Source organism: Notechis scutatus, chromosome 1, assembly GCF_049901735.1.
Source record: "Notechis scutatus isolate UNSWTSFEM ecotype Mainland chromosome 1, rNotScu1.2, whole genome shotgun sequence".
Lineage (NCBI taxonomy): Eukaryota > Metazoa > Chordata > Lepidosauria > Squamata > Elapidae > Notechis > Notechis scutatus.
Window position 1 is genome coordinate 335,522,949 of NC_142009.1, and position 14,657 is coordinate 335,537,605.

At 43.9% G+C, this 14,657-nt stretch overlaps 1 protein-coding gene across 2 annotated transcripts in view; it reads left to right on the top strand.

Moving 5' to 3' along the window:
- CHAF1A (chromatin assembly factor 1 subunit A) overlaps window positions 1-14,657 on the top strand; it is a 38,775-nt gene that overhangs the window by 3,321 nt on the left and 20,797 nt on the right. For both annotated transcript variants that reach the window (XM_087951756.1, XM_087951759.1), the window contains exons 2-4: window positions 1,974-2,028; window positions 6,002-6,768; window positions 14,252-14,308. In XM_087951756.1, coding sequence (XP_087807882.1) covers window positions 1,980-2,028; window positions 6,002-6,768; window positions 14,252-14,308 — 873 coding nt within the window. In that variant the 5' untranslated portion in view covers window positions 1,974-1,979. The remainder of the gene's footprint in view (window positions 1-1,973; window positions 2,029-6,001; window positions 6,769-14,251; window positions 14,309-14,657) is intronic.

The following is a 14,657-nucleotide window of genomic DNA, read 5'->3' on the forward strand; positions in this document are numbered from 1 at the left end:
TCTCTGAGGGGAAACTGAGGCAGGGAGGGGAGGGGTCTCTGAGGGAAACTGAGGCAGGGAGGGAGGGGTCTCTGAGGGGAAACTGAGGCAGGGAGGAGGGGTCTCTGAGGGAAACTGAGGCAGGGAGGAGGGGTCTCTGAGGGGAAACTGAGGCCTGAGGGAGGCAGGAGGGGTCTCTGAGGGAAACTGAGGCAGGGAGGGAGGGGTCTCTGAGGGGAAACTGAGGCAGGGAGGGAGGGGTCTCTGAGGGGAAACTGAGGCAGGGAGGGAGGGGTCTCTGAGGGGAAACTGAGGCAGGGAGGGGAGGGTCTCTGAGGGAAACTGAGGCAGGGAGGGGAGGGGTCTCTGAGGGAAACTGAGGCAGGGAGGAGGGGTCTCTGAGGGGAAACTGAGGCAGGAGGGGAGGGGTCTCTGAGGGAAACTGAGGGGAGGAGGGTCTCGAGAAACTGAGGCAGGGAGGGGAGGGGTCTTGAGGGGAAACTGAGGGAGGAGGAGGGGTCTGAGGGAAACAGGAGGGAGGGGAGGGGGTCTCTGAGGGGAAACTGAGGCAGGGAGGAGGGGGTCTCTGAGGGGAAACTGAGGCAGGGAGGGGAGGGGTCTCTGAGGGGAAACTGAGGCAGGGAGGGGGGGGTCTCTGAGGGGAAACTGAGGCAGGGAGGGGAGGGGTCTCTGAGGGGAAACTGAGGCAGGGAGGGGGGGTCTCTGAGGGGAAACTGAGGCAGGGAGGGGAGGGGGTCTCTGAGGGGAAACTGAGGGAGGGAGGGGAGGGGTCTCTGAGGGAAACTGAGGAAGGGAGGGAGGGGGTCTCTGAGGGGAAACAGGCAGGGAGGAGGGGTCTCTGAGGGGAAACTGAGGCAGGAGGGGAGGGGTCTCTGAGGGGAAACTGAGGAGGGAGGGGGTCTCTGAGGGAAACTGGGAGGGAGGGGGCTCTGAGGGAAACTGGAGGGAGGGAGGGGGTCTCTGAGGGGAAACTGAGGCAGGGAGGAGGGGTCTCTGAGGGAAACTGAGGCAGGGAGGGGAGGGGTCTCTGAGGGGAAACTGAGGCAGGGAGGGGAGGGGTCTCTGAGGGGAAACTGAGGCAGGAGGGGAGGGGTCTCTGAGGGAAACTGAGGCAGGGAGGGGGGGGCTGAGGGAAACTGAGGCAGGAGGAGGGTCTCTGAGGGAAACTGAGGCAGGGAGGGAGGGGTCTCTGAGGGGAAACTGAGGCAGGGAGGGGAGGGGTCTCTGAGGGAAACTGAGGCAGGGGAGGAGGGGTCTCTGAGGGGAAACTGAGGCAGGGAGGGGGAGGGTCTCTGAGGGGAAACTGAGGCAGGAGGGGAGGGGTCTCTGAGGGGAAACTGAGGCAGGGAGGGGAGGGGTCTCTGAGGGGAAACTGAGGCAGGGAGGGGAGGGGTCTCTGAGGGGAACTGAGGCAGGAGGGGTCTCTGAGGGAAACTGAGGCAGGGAGGAGGGGTCTCTGAGGGAAACTGAGGCAGGGAGGGGAGGGTCTCTGAGGGAAACTGAGGCAGGGAGGGGAGGGGTCTCTGAGGGGAAACAGGCAGGGAGGGAGGGGTCTCTGAGGGAAACTGAGGGAGGGAGGGAGGGGTCTCTGAGGGAAACAGGCAGGGAACTGGGAGGGGTCTCTGAGGGGAAACTGAGGCAGGGAGGGGAGGGGTATCTGAGGGAAACTGAGGCAATCCATAATCCAAAGGCAGATTGAATTAGAAAGCCCAAGGTCCAGAAGTTTAGACACAAGTCTATGTGGAAGGATTGTGTTAAACAAGGTGCAGTGCTTGGTGGGTTAGGTGAATGGGAAACAGAAACTAAATATTGTTGAATATGTAGTTGAATAGCAAGGAGGATTTGGTGTATGGGTGGATAGAACTTGAGTGATCACAAGAAGGATTGGGTGAAGGCCAATATCAATAATCGGAAGTGATCAATATTACATTCTGAACATATGCGGAAATTTAATTATTATTTGCCTTTGCTAGGCAACTATGGAGTGTCGAAATAAAACAGGATTTCCAGCCCGGAAACTAATCCAAGGTACATTGTTTCATCTTCAAATATATAATCTGGTTCTTCAACTTTATGCTTTTCATATTTCTTGGATTTATAATACTATTTGCATTCTGTTCTGTGTTTCAAGAACTTTATTCTTTCCTGGGGTTGCAGAAATTGGAGTGCAAGGACATTGGGGGAGAACGGTTGTTTTTCTATTCTATTGACTTTGTTCAATGGGGTGGAATATATCAGTCCACCTTGGTTTTTGTTGCACTACAGAATCCTGAACAGCACTGATATGGGCAGTGACTTCAGAATAATCCCCTCTGTTAAAACCATTAGCACATCTGCGGAGTCAGGAGCCTAGATTTCCTTCAAAAATATAGGTAATTCTCGACCACAAGAGGCCAAAATTACTCTTCCTTTGCCAGACGGTTATTAAGTGACTTCCATTTTATTGCCTTTCTTGGCACAGTTAAGTGGATCATTGTAGTTATTAAGTGAATCTGGCTTCCTCATTGACCTTGCTTGTCAGAAGGCTGCAAAAGATGATCATATGTCGCTGGGACACTGCAACTGTCATAAATATGAGTCAGTTTCCCAGCATCCATATTCTGATCATTTGACCATGGGGATGCTGTAACAGTTTTAAGTGTGAATAATTGGTCACAAGTCATTTCCCCCCCTGCTGTTGTAACTTTAAATGGTCACTAAATGAATGGTTGTAACTTGAGGACTACCTGTACTTCCTTGAACTGTGGGATGAGTGATGATAGCTCACTGTACCTAAGAATCTAGGGACTCATATTAACAGGTCAAATGTTACACTACATTGTTATACTTTGTATGTGGAATAACCAAGTTGGATTCATTCTTGTCACTATCATTCAATTTAACTTGTCACAATCATGGTTTAATGAGGCCTGTAACCTGCTTCGTATATCAGTCAAAAGGAAGTAACTACATTGCTTAATGTTATGTCTGAATTCAGCTATATTATTTGCCTCTTGTTCCAGACAAAATATGGTGGATACAAAACCACCAAGCTCTTAGTTGGTATTGATAGCTTTATGTTTTTGAAGTTATCAAAAGTCCTTTTTGGAGCTAAATTAACAGCATTTTCTGTGTCTTAAATTAACAGCATTTTCTGTGCCTTAATAGTAGTAAATTTAATTGTCAATAAAGTTTGGATATATTTGCATGGCTATTAATAGATTTGTGGATGGCTTACAGAGACAAAACCCAAAATACAACATAATTTTAGCATTCAACAATATTTCCTTCTAACTGAAGGCCGAATCAAAAAATTATTTCAGATTGAGAAACTATAGTAGAGTCTAGGCCAGGGCTGTGAAACTCAAGCCTGGGGGCTGGATCCAGCCCGCAGAGTGCTTAGATCTGGCCCAAGGGGTTGCCCTGGAAACAGCAAAGGACTAGCCAGTGGTGCCTCTGCCAGCGAAAATGGAGTTCCGGAGAGCAGCCCTTCTGAACTCCATTTTCACTGGTAGAGGGTTGCAGGAGGCTGTTGTAGCCAAAAACGGAGCTCAGGAGCCCGTTTTCGCTGGCAGAGTGCTTGGGCCTCCACAGGCGCCCCAGCGCAAGTGACATCAAGCTGGCCACGCTCATCCGCCCCCCCCCCAAAAAAAAAGATCAAACCCCATTGTGGCCCTCAGTGAAATCGAGTTTGACACCCCTAGTCTAGGCTTAGTTAAATTTTAAATCATGTTCTACAAGGCTCTGCTGACTTGAAGAATACATGTGCTCTCAAAAAAGGTCTTCCTTTTGTCCCCAGTTTCCTATGTTTCAAAAAAGCCCTTCTCATCCAGCATCTTCCCACCACACTGTTCAGGCAAATGCTGGGGGAAGCCCAGTGTGATACTTTCCCACTTGTGTTCCCTAGCGACTCCTACCAAGAAGTTTCAATGACTGCGATATAGATGATAGTGTGTATCCGCCATCCTTCGCAGCCTTCAACCTCTTTGTTTTCCCATGAATTTGTCTAATCCCCCTTCAGAGCTATCCGAGTTGCCATTGCTCCATTTGATAGAAGTGAATTCCATGGTTTAATTATGCCCTTTTAAAAAAAAAGAATACCTGTTCAGTTTCTCTCAGTATAGTTATTTTGGCTGACTCCAGCTTCTGGTATTTTACTAGAGGAAAAAAATGTCCACCTTTGAACCCTGCACTCCTTAGCCTTACACTATACATTTTTGTTCCTCCTATCCAAATTCAGTTATCTGTGGTCCAGGGTCCACTGATGGGCCCTGAGAATACATCCATAAATATTGGTTGCCAGACTGACAAAGAATCTGGGGACTATAATCTTAACTATAGTAGAGTCACAAGCTTCTCTATTGTTAGTGAGGAGATCTATCTCCTTGATGGATTACTGGCAGAAAGACAATCAGAAACTTTTGTCAAGTGTCACAAACCAAGACTGAGTAGTTTTGTTCGCCTACAGATAGAATCTTGCCAGACTCACACCATTATCTGCACAACTACAGATACATCTGTGAACTGATAGGGAGGGTCCGTTTTTGCCCTCTTCCAGCCTAACAGACTTTTTTCCAAGCTTCATGTCTCCTTGCCCTCTGAGAAGCAGCCCCTCCCTCCTGGGACTCCAAACCACATCCCACCACACACACCCTGCCACAGTATACATGAAACTATAATTGTTTTAAATGGAAAACAGTTTTGCTAGAATTCTTGTAATCCAAACTTTTCTCAATAAATCTTGCTAACTGAGAACCCTGGAAGAATTCTGTGTGAAAAAGAATAACCCTCAGTTCCCTCAAGAGCCCGACAATTTAAGTAGCCCTGGATATGGGTGTTGAGCAACCAAAATATTATTTGTGTAAGTGGGAACACAAACATCTCAAGGGATTTGGCAACAATGCTAATTTGTGATATTGAAAAATAAAATGTTTATTTAATTTGGAGTTTGGATGTCAGTTGAAAAAGATTTATGTATAATATCTGCAGGCTTTTTCCATTGCTGATTTTTAGCTTGTGTGATAATCCTCTAAAGCTTTTGATGATATTGGTGATAGTCCATCTAAAGGAAAAGGTTGTGAATTAGTCTTAACACCATTTGGTAGCATTCTTATCTCAATAGTAGTCTTTTTTTATCAAGCATATGTTGGGTGATAAATTCCATTCATGATCCCGCGTAACATTTTCCTTTCTCAGAGGAATTTGTAGCTTTTAGTGGACATTGTTTTTCCTCTTCAAGATTCCTTTCTTGATCAGATGTCAAGAGACTGTCCTGTGCCAGAAAGATACATATATTTTGATTTAGGAAATATTGATATTTGATTTAGGTAACATCATTACTTTTTTATTCAGCCTTTTTATATAATTCAAGGTTGCAAGCAGAGTAATAGCAATAGCACTTGGACTTATATACTGCTTCACAGTGCTTTACAGCACTCTCTAAGCCAGGGCTGTCAAACTCCCAGCCCGCGGGATGGATGCGTCGTGCACTGGCCACGCCCAGTTTAGCGAAGGGGGAAAAAGTCCCGATACGTCACGTGACAATGGGAGTTGACACCCCTACTCTAAGCGGTTACCTAATAGTCTTATTTTCCCAAGAACAACCACTCTATGAGGTGAGTTGGGCTGAGAGAGAGACTGGCCCAAGGAATCAAGTACTTTAATATATGCCAAGCATACTACCCCATATAGGCTATAGTGTGATGCTGGTTGTTTAATTTTCCATTTTTATGAAGGAGATGGATCTGCATGTTACACACAATTTGAGGTAGGAAATAAAAATCAGTTGTAAACTACCCCAGGGATTGAGCTGATTAAAAAATGGATGCCGCTGTTGATCATGATTATTACTTTACAATGATCGTTGATCGCTTTATATGTTTGTGTATTGGTTTGTTTCAAACTGGTTTTATCGGATTGTTGCTTTTATCTGTTGTGGGCTGCCCAGCACTGCTTAGATGAGATGGGAAGCCGCAGAAATTAAATAGCAATAATATTCATTTTATCGGTCTTATTATTCCAGCTCGACTGCCCTTCAAACGCTTGAATCCCATACCAAAGGAGAAAAACGACACAAATCCCGAAGTGAAAAAAGCCAGGAGCGTGCAGAACGCCCTCGATCAAAACGCAGCCTACCCTGACTCGCCGCATCCATTGTCGGACAATGTGGAAAACAGTTGCGAGGAAGAAACTGAATCCCTTGTTCCAAAACTGGTTAATGGCAAGGGTCCCCTAGATAACTTTGTGAAGATAAGTATAAAAAATGATACAAGTCAGTCTCGGCTCTTCATAGACTTGACGGATGACCCTCCTCACAGGCTGGATGAGGACACGGGTCGCACCGAGTCCAGCGTCCGAGTAGCATCTCCGGGGGGAACCCCAAAGGAGAAAGAAGGCCAGGCCACGTCCCCAGATTCCTCTTGCAACGCCCAGGAGGTGGATCCTTGTTTAGAAACCGGCTTAGATATAACAGATAAGGAATTACCAAGCGCGGCATCCACTGGGCTAGAAACTAATATTTCCACAGAGGATAAACCTCAGAATGTCATATTTGAACGGAAAATGCCAGTCGTGGTTCTGGAGGACATCTTGGTCAGCAGATCTCCTCAAGCTGCAGCTTTGGAAAGAAGCACAAACTCTGAAAACGAAACCCTGGAGTCCTGTCCCGAAGAGGAGACGCCGTGTACCAATTCCTCCTCAAGTTCTCTCTCTCTCACCAGCTCCCCTGAGTCTCAGGCGACCAAGGAGCACAACGTTAATCCACTAGCTGCTTCAACACCGGTGTGGAAGGTTAGTGTCCCTTGTGGGAAAGCCACATCGTGGCCAATATTGCAGTTAGTCCTCGACTTACAACCGTTAACGGTTTAGTGACTGTTCAAAGTTACAGAAGCACGGAGAAAAGTGACTTAGGAACATTTTTCACACTTAACGACCATTACAGCATCCCCACAGTCACGTGATCAAAATTCAGACTCTTGGCAACTGACTCGTATTTACGACGGTCGCAATATCCCCGGGTCACGTGATCCCCTTTTGCGACTTTCTGACGAGCAAAGTCAATGGGAGAAGACAGGTTTACTTAACAAAGGTGTCACTCACTTAACAACTGCAGTGATTCACTTAACTGTAGAAAAAGGTCGTAAAATGGGGCAAAACTCACTTAACTGTCTCACTTAGCAATGGAAATTTTGGGGTCAATTGTGGTCGTACGTCAAGGACTAACTATAATTTGTTTGGACAAGATAAACTCTTAGCAGTCTGAAGATAATTGCTGTTTTTGCTAACTCTTGCCTTTGTCATTGATCTAAAACAAATTCTGCTTTTACAGGCTTGGCTCACAATTATTCATTTAGCGAGTGTTTTAAGTTACAGCAGGATTGAAAAAAAATGACTTACAGCTGGTCTTCACACTTACGGCCGCTGCAGCATCCCCATGGTCACATGATTAAAATATAGGCACTTGGCAACCAGCATGCATTTATGATGGTTACACTGTCCTGTGGTCATGTGACTTCCATTTGCAACCATCCCAGCTGATTTCCAGCAAGCAAAGTCAATGGTTGTTTAATGACCACGTGATTCAATAACTCCAGTGATTTGCTGAACAAACGGTAAAATTAGGCATGACTTAACTGCCTTGCTTAGCAGTGGAAATTGTGTTGAGAACTATCTGTATTTAGATAAAAATAGTTGGATGTTGCCATTTTACAGTTTTTCTCTGGGTAATATAAAAATAACCCATTTTCTTAGTTTGCACAGTACATTAATTCAGGATGGATTGGTTTAATCAACACTGATTATGTCTCGTGTTGTTGACCCTTAGCAGCCACATCAGTAGATTTTTCTGCATGACAATCTGGGTGAAGTTGAAGCTGAGAGCAGGTACTGAATATATTACGGCAGTTTTATGCAGAGGAAAAGCTTTCTTGACAAATATTTGAACGGCAACTTCTTATGAAATGTCTGATTATTCCTTAGTAAATTCCTGCACATTCTTCTCTAAATAATTGGAAAGAGATTTGGAATACAAGAAGGCTCTGAAGAGAAACCAATCAATCAGAATAGAGCTGGAAGGGATCTTGGAGGTCTTCCAGTCCAGCCCAGGGTCATTCAAATCAAAAAAATTTTTTTTTTTCCCATTTTGGGGGGGGGGGTTTTAAAAAGACCCGCGGGGGGGTTGTGGCTCGGGGGGGGAGTTTTCCCCCCCCCGCCCTAGAAGGTGACCCTATACAATTTAAGACAAGTTCAGTCTCTTCTTAAAACCCTGTTGCATGAACAGAAGCCTGCTAAGATAATAATATGAGATACAATGAAGCTTTTTTTTAACTTGAAAATTGATTTTGGCTTCTTCCTGAGTGTGATAAGGTGCTGACAGATCTTTTATGAAAGAGGTGAACAGTTTTATAAGATCATGCAGTTTTAGGAATTGAAAACATTTAGTCCTTCATTTAACGACCACAGTTGGGCCCAAAATTTATGTTGTGAAAAATTTGTTAAGTGAGTTTGGATCCATTTTATGACTTCTCACCATATTTGTTAAATGAATCACTGCAGTTCTTACATTAGTAACCTGGTTGTTAAGTGAATCTGGCTTCCCCATTGACTTTGCTTGTCGGAAGGTCGCAAAAGGGGACCACATAACTCTTGGACACTGCGACCGTCATAAATATGAGCCTGCTGCCAAGTATCTATAAATGCTGATCATGTGAGTCATAAATATGAGTCAGTTGTCAAGCATCCGAATGTAAATCACATAATCATGAGGATGCTGCAACGGTCATAAGTGTGAAAAATGGTTATAAGTCACTTTTTTCAGTGCCGTTGTAACTGGTCACTAAATGAACTGTTGTAAGTCGAGGACTACCTGTAATATGAAATGGAAATCTTTTCACACTAGCACACAGGATTAGAAAACTATGAAAACTGAGCCCATCTGCATTATAATAATATATTAAATGTATATGCTGCCCAACTCTCACAACTAAAACTGCTCAGATTTTCTGAGCTGGCCTCAATCTATTACTCCTATTATTGGATTTGATCTGGAGAATGAGAGTGGATTTTAGGGCGCAAGAAGGAAGGAATACGGTTTGAAATGATGCCTATGAAAATCTGCAGTGCAGGAGGTGCATTGTATTAATGAAGTAGCTGTGTTTGCAGGTCCACTCGCCTTCCAGTCAATGTTGACTCTTGATGGCTGCCTGGATAAGACTCTGCAGTCATCTTGGCAAAATTTCAGGAATGGTTTGCCTCCTTCCTAGGGCTGAAAGCGACTGGTCCAAGGTCACTCAGCAGGTTTCATGCCCAAGCCAGGACTAGAATTTACAATCTCATGGTTTCTAGCCTGGTATTTTAACCACTACACTAAACTGGCTCTCGATATAGCACTAGTATCCATAAAAGAAAAATTAACACAGTAAGTGGCCCCTGTTGAGAACAAAGGCTCAAAATTTTCTGTTTCCCTGAAGGAAACCCCAGGGAAATTTCCACAGAACTAGCTGTTCCACAGAACAGATACCATGTGGGCGTGATAGGGAAGGAAACAATCCAAAGTGAACAGCTTGTGGTGTGGAATTTCCTTAATTATGGCCATTAAACGTTATCTATAGATAACTTCTAGTGGAATAATGTAAGTCGGTATTTTTTTTAAAAAAATTGTTTCAGGAAACAATTTGGAAATTCCTTTGTAGGAATGTCTAAGCTACCAGCCAAAATTTACTAGGTGAAGAGTAATAGGATTGTATGCTATAATACAGCTTGATATGTTTGTTTTTAAGGCGTTATTAGGCCTTGTTATAATATCCACTCTTTGTATAGAGAATTTAACGCTGAGTCAACAGACGTACTTTCTCTACAAGTAGTCCTTGGCTTACCATCACAATTGAGCCCGAAATCCCTGTTACTAAGCAAGGGAGTTGTTCCGTGAGTTGTGCCTCATTTTACAACTTTTTTTGTGACAGTTAAGTGAATCTCTGCAGTTGTTAAGTGAAGCGTGCGGTCGTTAAGCAAATCTGGTTTCCCTGTTGGAAGAAATGTCCAGGTCCACTTCCAAGCCGGGAGACAAAATGGAGGCTGATTGGAAAGAAGGTCCATTTATGGAGGAAGCCGAACCACCGAGCATGTGTGATTCTGGGCAGCCGACCACATGGAGTTGAGGGTGATGGGTTTGGATACCTTCTCTTGGGCTTTGCTCTTGAACATCCTGTTCCTGTACAAGAACACGTATTCTGTTGGCTGTTGTAGGGGCCTTAGCTGGCTCTATAGGCAAAGTGCAAATCCTAGGAGTTTGTCTGAGCTAAGTTTGGTTAAACTTTGGACTGCTGATGCAATGAAGGGGCTTTGGGCAACTCCCATTGTGGCTGAGGGCTAATCCTACCTTTGTTGGATTTTGGGTGAGGGTATTTGCTTACGGATAGAGCTCCCTGTCTCCTCATCTCTTAAGTGCTGACATCTGTGGGCTATTAAGAAAGGTGAGGGCTGCTTTCCAAGAGCATCTTTCCCCATTCCTCATCCAGGGAAATATAATATTCTGCCTTTTTAATATTTCTCCAAAATATTTCATTCTTCTAGGAGAGGGGTGGGTGCTAACTCTCTACACCCCCACTGCCTTTGCTTGTCAGAAGCCGGCTGGGAAGGTTACAAATGGCGATGACGTGACCCGGGGACAGTACAGCCATCATGAATACATGCCACTTGCCAAGCATCCCACTTCTAATCCAATGACTGGAGATTAAATATGAAAAATGGTCCTGTCCTTTTTTTCACTGCTGTTATAACTTTGAATGGTCACTAAATGAATGGTTGCAAGTGGAGGATTATGGACTGTGGAAAGCACAAAGTCCAGTTGCTAAATTTATCCCTGTACAATGTTAAATGAAATTTACATAGAAGGAGACATCTTCTAACTAGTATACATCTATGCCTGTGTTCTGCAATGCTAAAACCATACCATTTGCTTCTTAAAAAACCTCCTTCGAATCAGAAACGTTCAAAGGCTTCAAAATTACAAACACTAACCTAACTCCATAAGCAAATGGGCAGCTGGATCCACTGTATGTGAGCCAAGGTTCATTCAGATAACAGATAATCAGAGTTGGAAGGGACCTTGTAGTTCATCTAGTCCAACCCCCCGCCTAAGCGGGAGACCCTACACTATTTCTGACAGATGGCAGTCCAATCTCTTCTTGAAAAGCCTCCAGTGATGAAGCTCCCACAACTTCCGAGGGCAACTTCTGTTCCATGGGTGGATTGTTCTCCCTGTCAGAAAATTCCTCCTTATTTCCAGGTTGAATCTCTCCTTGTTCAGTTTCCATCCTTTATTCCTTGTCTGGCGTTCAGGGGCTTTAGAAAATAGATTGACCCCTTCCTCCTCTCTGGGGCAGCCCCTCAAATATAGGAAGACCACTATCATGTCTCCCCTGGTCCTTTTCTTTACTAGACTAGCCAAGCCCAGTTCCTGCAACCATTCATTGTATGTTTTAGCCTCATCATCCTGGTTGCTCTTCTCTGCACTTTTTCTACAGTCTCAACATCTTTTTTATAATGTGGTGAACAAAACGATGCAGTACTCTAGGTGTGGTCTTACTAAGGCTTTATAGAGCGGTATTAGTACTTCCCTTGATCTCGATTGTATCCCTCTCTTAATACAATTTAGGATTGCATTAGCTTTTTTGGCTGCTGCTGCACACGGCTGGCTCCTATTTAGCTGGTTGTCCACTAAGACTCCAAGATCCCTGTTCCAGTTCCTGCTATTGAGCCTGGTTTCACCCAGTCTATATGTGTATTTTTGGTTTTTCTTGCCTAAGTGTAGGACTTTCCTTTTCTCTCCATTGAATTTTATTTTGCTAGATGGGGCCCAGGGTTCGAGTCTGTCAAGATCCATCTGGATCTTGAGCCCATCTTCTTTGGTGTTAGCTATTTCTGCAGCTTAGTATCATCTGCAAATTTGGTAAGTTCCCCTTCTATTCCCTCATCTAAGTCGTTAATTGAAGAGTCCTGAGCCTAAGACTGAACCTTGTGGCACCCCACTGCTTCCTTCCCTCCATGTAGTCTTAGACCCCATTAAGGACTATTCGTTGAGTATGGTTTGCCAGCCAGTTGCGAGTCCATCTAATGGTGGTGCTATCTATTCCACTTTTTTCTAGCTTACTAAGAAGTAGGTTGTGGTCTACTTGCTACTGACTTAGTGTATTGCATAAATCAGTGTGTTGCATGTCAACTTCTCCAAAGTGGTCCTGTATTGCTGTGTTTGTGTGTGTGTGTGTGTGTGTGTGTTTTTTTTTTTAAAAAAACTTCTCTGGTTGTTATTGGGTCTCTGAACTGCCTGTGCAACGTGGCATGTTACTTATTGTATATTTGTGTGTGTGTTTTAAGATAGCTATTATGTCATTAAACTTTCCATGTAATACTTAGAATGGCCTGTATTGTTTTTGGGAAGTAGTTTATTCACAAGCCTTTGGGATTCGTTTGTTGCTCTTCCTTAGCTTGAAACAAAGTCGTGAATTGTTCTGTTAGCCAAAACTTAGTTAACTGGCAAGTCTTGTTTTCTTGATTTCAAATAAGAATTGGAAAGTCTTTGAGGGAAGCCGTGGTGCCAGTACAGAATGCACTTGTGGCAATTCTAAGTTAGTTTACTGCCTTTGTTGTTGTTGTTGTTGTTGTTGTTCAACTAAGACAAGACAAGTAGATTTCAACATAGCTTTTACCCAAGTGCTGTGATCAGGTTAAATGCAGAGTTATGAATCTGGTGGTCTTAACACATATATCCTGGTTGTACAGTTTTTAAATTGTTATTTGTTTTAATTTGTTTTATATTGTTATTTGTATACATCTTTTGGTGTTGTTTAGTTGTATGTTGCGAAAGAGCACCTTATTTCGTTGTTCTCAGGTTCCTGAGCACAATGACAATAAATAAATTTATCTTTATTTATCTTTATCTTTAATGGGTCCAAGACTGGAATTAACAACCTTCACGGAAAGAATTGGAGAAGATTCTTGCCTTCATATAAATTTAGATCAAATTGTGTTGGGTTAGTTCTCTACTGCTCCCAAAATTACCTTTTTTACTGGCTCTGTTTAAAGTTAAAGAGGGTATGTTTTCTCAGGTTTATTCTATTCAAGTAGAATTGGGAGGCAGGGTTATTTTTTCATTTGAAAGATAGCCAGAATAGCAACCCTCAAACATTGCAGAACATAATTCTCCATCCTTTCATCACCCTCCAAAACATTCAGATTTAAACCCTATTACAAATAAGTATTTTTAGTTTGCTTGTTTGCCATGATGACAAAATGAAACTCGTATTTATTCATATAGACTTTTTTTAGATTCACTTCACAGCCATGGTGACTCAGCTTATGACTCTTATAAAAATGGTTGGAAGCTTGAGTCCAGTCAGTTGGTACCTCGACTTATGACCCCCAACAACTTACGATCAAAATTCCTGGCTCCATTGTGATCATAAATTGAAAACTCCCTGTAGCTGCAGAACAAGAGGTGTAGTCCCAGCCGGTCTCTGATTGAGGAGGGCTTTTTGGTTTCCTTACCCATGTTTCAGGGCTGGAATTCATTGCAGATTTCATATCTCAAAGTTGCTTTTTTAATCGCCTTACCTAAAATTGTTTTTTTTTTAATGTTAGAATTTCTGAAGATGATGGGTGTAACCTCACCTGACTCTGCCGTCAGTGTTTCTCTGTGTTTCCTCTCCTTTCTTAAAATACAGATGAGGAATTCAGATCACTGCATTATGCCATAATACTTCTGTCCGTCTTTAAACATGCCAAAAATGACTCTTTGGTCTGACTCACGCTTCATGCTAAACCAGGGGTCCCCAATCCCTCGGCTACAGCTCACCACCGGCCCGTGGCCTATTCGGAATTCGGCCGTGTGAGCGGTTGGCCAAAGTGCACGCACACATGCAGCTCAACTTGCTTGAGTGATGGGCCGGCAGGCAGTCCCATGTGTGCACACCAGCCTACCACTCGTGCAAGGGTTGCCTGCATGTGCACCAGCCCAGTGCACGACCCAGTTCTCCTCTCCTTTCCACCCTCCAGGCGGGCTGCCATGCTGCAAAGGTTGGGGACCACTCTGCTGAACCACAATTCTTTTAATCATGGTTTGTTGAATTACGCTGTAAGTTACAGCTTGCAGAAGGGTAGGGCTTTCATGACCCCAGACCCCCCATTATGGTTTGTGCTCTGTATAAATCCTAGGCTCCGTTTTGATTGCTTGAAAGAAATGTTGATGGCATAACCTGCTCCATCTTTCCCATTTCAGGCTTCTTCAAAGGTCCATCGAAGTTCTGAGGAGAAGGAGAAACTCAAGCTACAGAGGGTGAGACTAACTGAATTTACTTGCTGAAAAGTGAAAGTGTGCAGACTTAAGAACGTGATGCAGAAGACAGTAATAAATAGTTTTAATGACAGTATTTCTTTGGTCATCACTGAAGCAGCCTGAGGGTTTGTTTTTTATAAAGCTTTCGTGAAAACTCATTAAAATTTGATCTACTTTAATTACCGGTCATCATCCTGGAGAAGAATGATCTCTGGTTGCTCAGAGATGGTGACACATCACCAGTGACTTTGGCACTCTGGCTGTTCAAGCCCAGAAGCCTGAGAAATGCCTGCATTAATGAGTAACAGATTTTCTACTTTTTTGAGGTCTGAAGTTCTGGTTCCACAGC